Source organism: Coenobita brevimanus, chromosome 43, assembly GCF_032717465.1.
Source record: "Coenobita brevimanus isolate Jiangsu-jjx chromosome 43, ASM3271746v2, whole genome shotgun sequence".
NCBI lineage: Eukaryota > Metazoa > Arthropoda > Malacostraca > Decapoda > Coenobitidae > Coenobita > Coenobita brevimanus.
In genome coordinates, this window is record NC_136996.1 from 2,840,001 (window position 1) to 2,841,660 (window position 1,660).

Genomic DNA, 1,660 nt, shown 5'->3' on the forward strand with positions numbered 1-1,660 from the left:
TGTGTTTGGAACAAAATCGACAAAGGTGGCATCAAAAACAAACAACTGGATACTGAGGCGAACTTTTCAGAATAACTCGGCAAGAAAAAAGTGCTACGAAACATCCCAGTCACTTAAAAAATACAAGTCCTTAATCCGTACCATCCCTTACAGGTGTGATGATCGACCTGAGTGAGAAGATCCGCGCGTCAGGTGAGACCAACTATGCCGTCTCGCCCGGGGACCTAGAGGAGTGGGAGCAACGGTACGGTACCATTCCCGACGGTGCAGCGGTGTTCCTGAGGACGGGCTGGGGCATGAAGGTGCATGATCTGGCTCTATACTCAGGCATTGACGAGAACAAGAAAAATAACTTTCCTGGTGAGTCGAAAAACTGAGGTTAATATCGGTTTGTTTTCGTCCGATGGAACTGAACCACTTACAATTTACACACACACACACACACACACACACACACACACACACACACACACACACACACACCTAAGCTATCTAACCTCCCACATTTCACCCTCCATCACTAGGCCTAAGCACGGAGGCTGCGGAGTGGCTGGTGGGTCACGGTGAACGCCACAACCAGAGTACAGGTGTGGTGGGTGTGGGCGTAGACACCATCTCCGTGGACGTAGGCAACTCCACCCAGTACATCGCCCACAGGACCATGTACGCCCACAACATTTACGGCATGGAGAACGTGGCTAATTTGCACAAGGTAAGAAACTCTGGTGACCCTCTCGTTTTTACCGGCTCAGGTGTAATGCCCAATACAGACGAGGTTTTTGACGCAGGTGATGCTCTTGTAAGGGCTGGCGACAACTGGGTGAAAAGAGAAAAGAAAAAACTTGCTCAAGCCACTTCACTTCTTTAGACAGCAAAGGTATCCCTCATCCGGAGAAAATCGACCGACTATAGGCAAGACGAAATACAGGGTACACAGAAATCAAGGCCCCGACTGCGAAAGGGTTAAGAATATTATAAATTTGACGTCATCGTACTGAAAGGAATGAATGTTTTGGAATATTTAGCCTTGGGTCTCTACACCTCAAGAGGGGTGATACGAGAGAGGTTGTTACTGAAAATACTGATACATGGAAACAGACACTGACAGAAAGAACATACCTAAAGAATAAGGATGTCACTGTCGTCTTGTGTGTCAAAGAGATATTGTCTCCTTTTTCAGCTCCCCGCCACTGGGTTCTTGGTAACGGTGATGCCTATGCGTCTGGGTGGGGGGAGCGGCGCCCCCACCCGCATCATCGCCGAGGTAAAGCGGCGCCCCCAACCGCATCATCGCCGAGGTGCGGTATCTGACGGGGGTATCGTAGACGGACAACACACCTACCAAGCATCCTGTGCCACACCCTACACCTCCTCCGTCACCTATGTATTCGTGATGCTGGCGACCCTCCTCCGTATACGATGATAACAGTGTCTTTCCATCTCACCAGAGAGAGAGAGAGAGAGAGAGAGAGTACTCCTTATTTCGGTGTTTGAACCACTCAGGTAATAAATATACTTCCTGTAAAAAATGTATATGTCTCCCCAACTCGCCCTCATAATTACTACAGTGTCCTATTTTGCCCTCTTAACCACACTTAAATTTAAATACATTGTGGTTCACAGGGTCACGTTGTGGATGAATACACTTACAGCAGATTTT

At 48.3% G+C, this 1,660-nt stretch overlaps 1 protein-coding gene across 1 annotated transcript in view; it reads left to right on the top strand.

The window, feature by feature from the left end:
• LOC145397790 (uncharacterized) overlaps window positions 1-1,423 on the top strand; it is a 20,210-nt gene extending 18,787 nt beyond the window's left edge. The window contains exons 9-11 of the mRNA XM_080270813.1: window positions 154-360; window positions 525-712; window positions 1,181-1,423. Coding sequence (XP_080126939.1) covers window positions 154-360; window positions 525-712; window positions 1,181-1,423 — 638 coding nt within the window. The remainder of the gene's footprint in view (window positions 1-153; window positions 361-524; window positions 713-1,180) is intronic.
• Window positions 1,424-1,660: the final 237 nt, after the last annotated feature.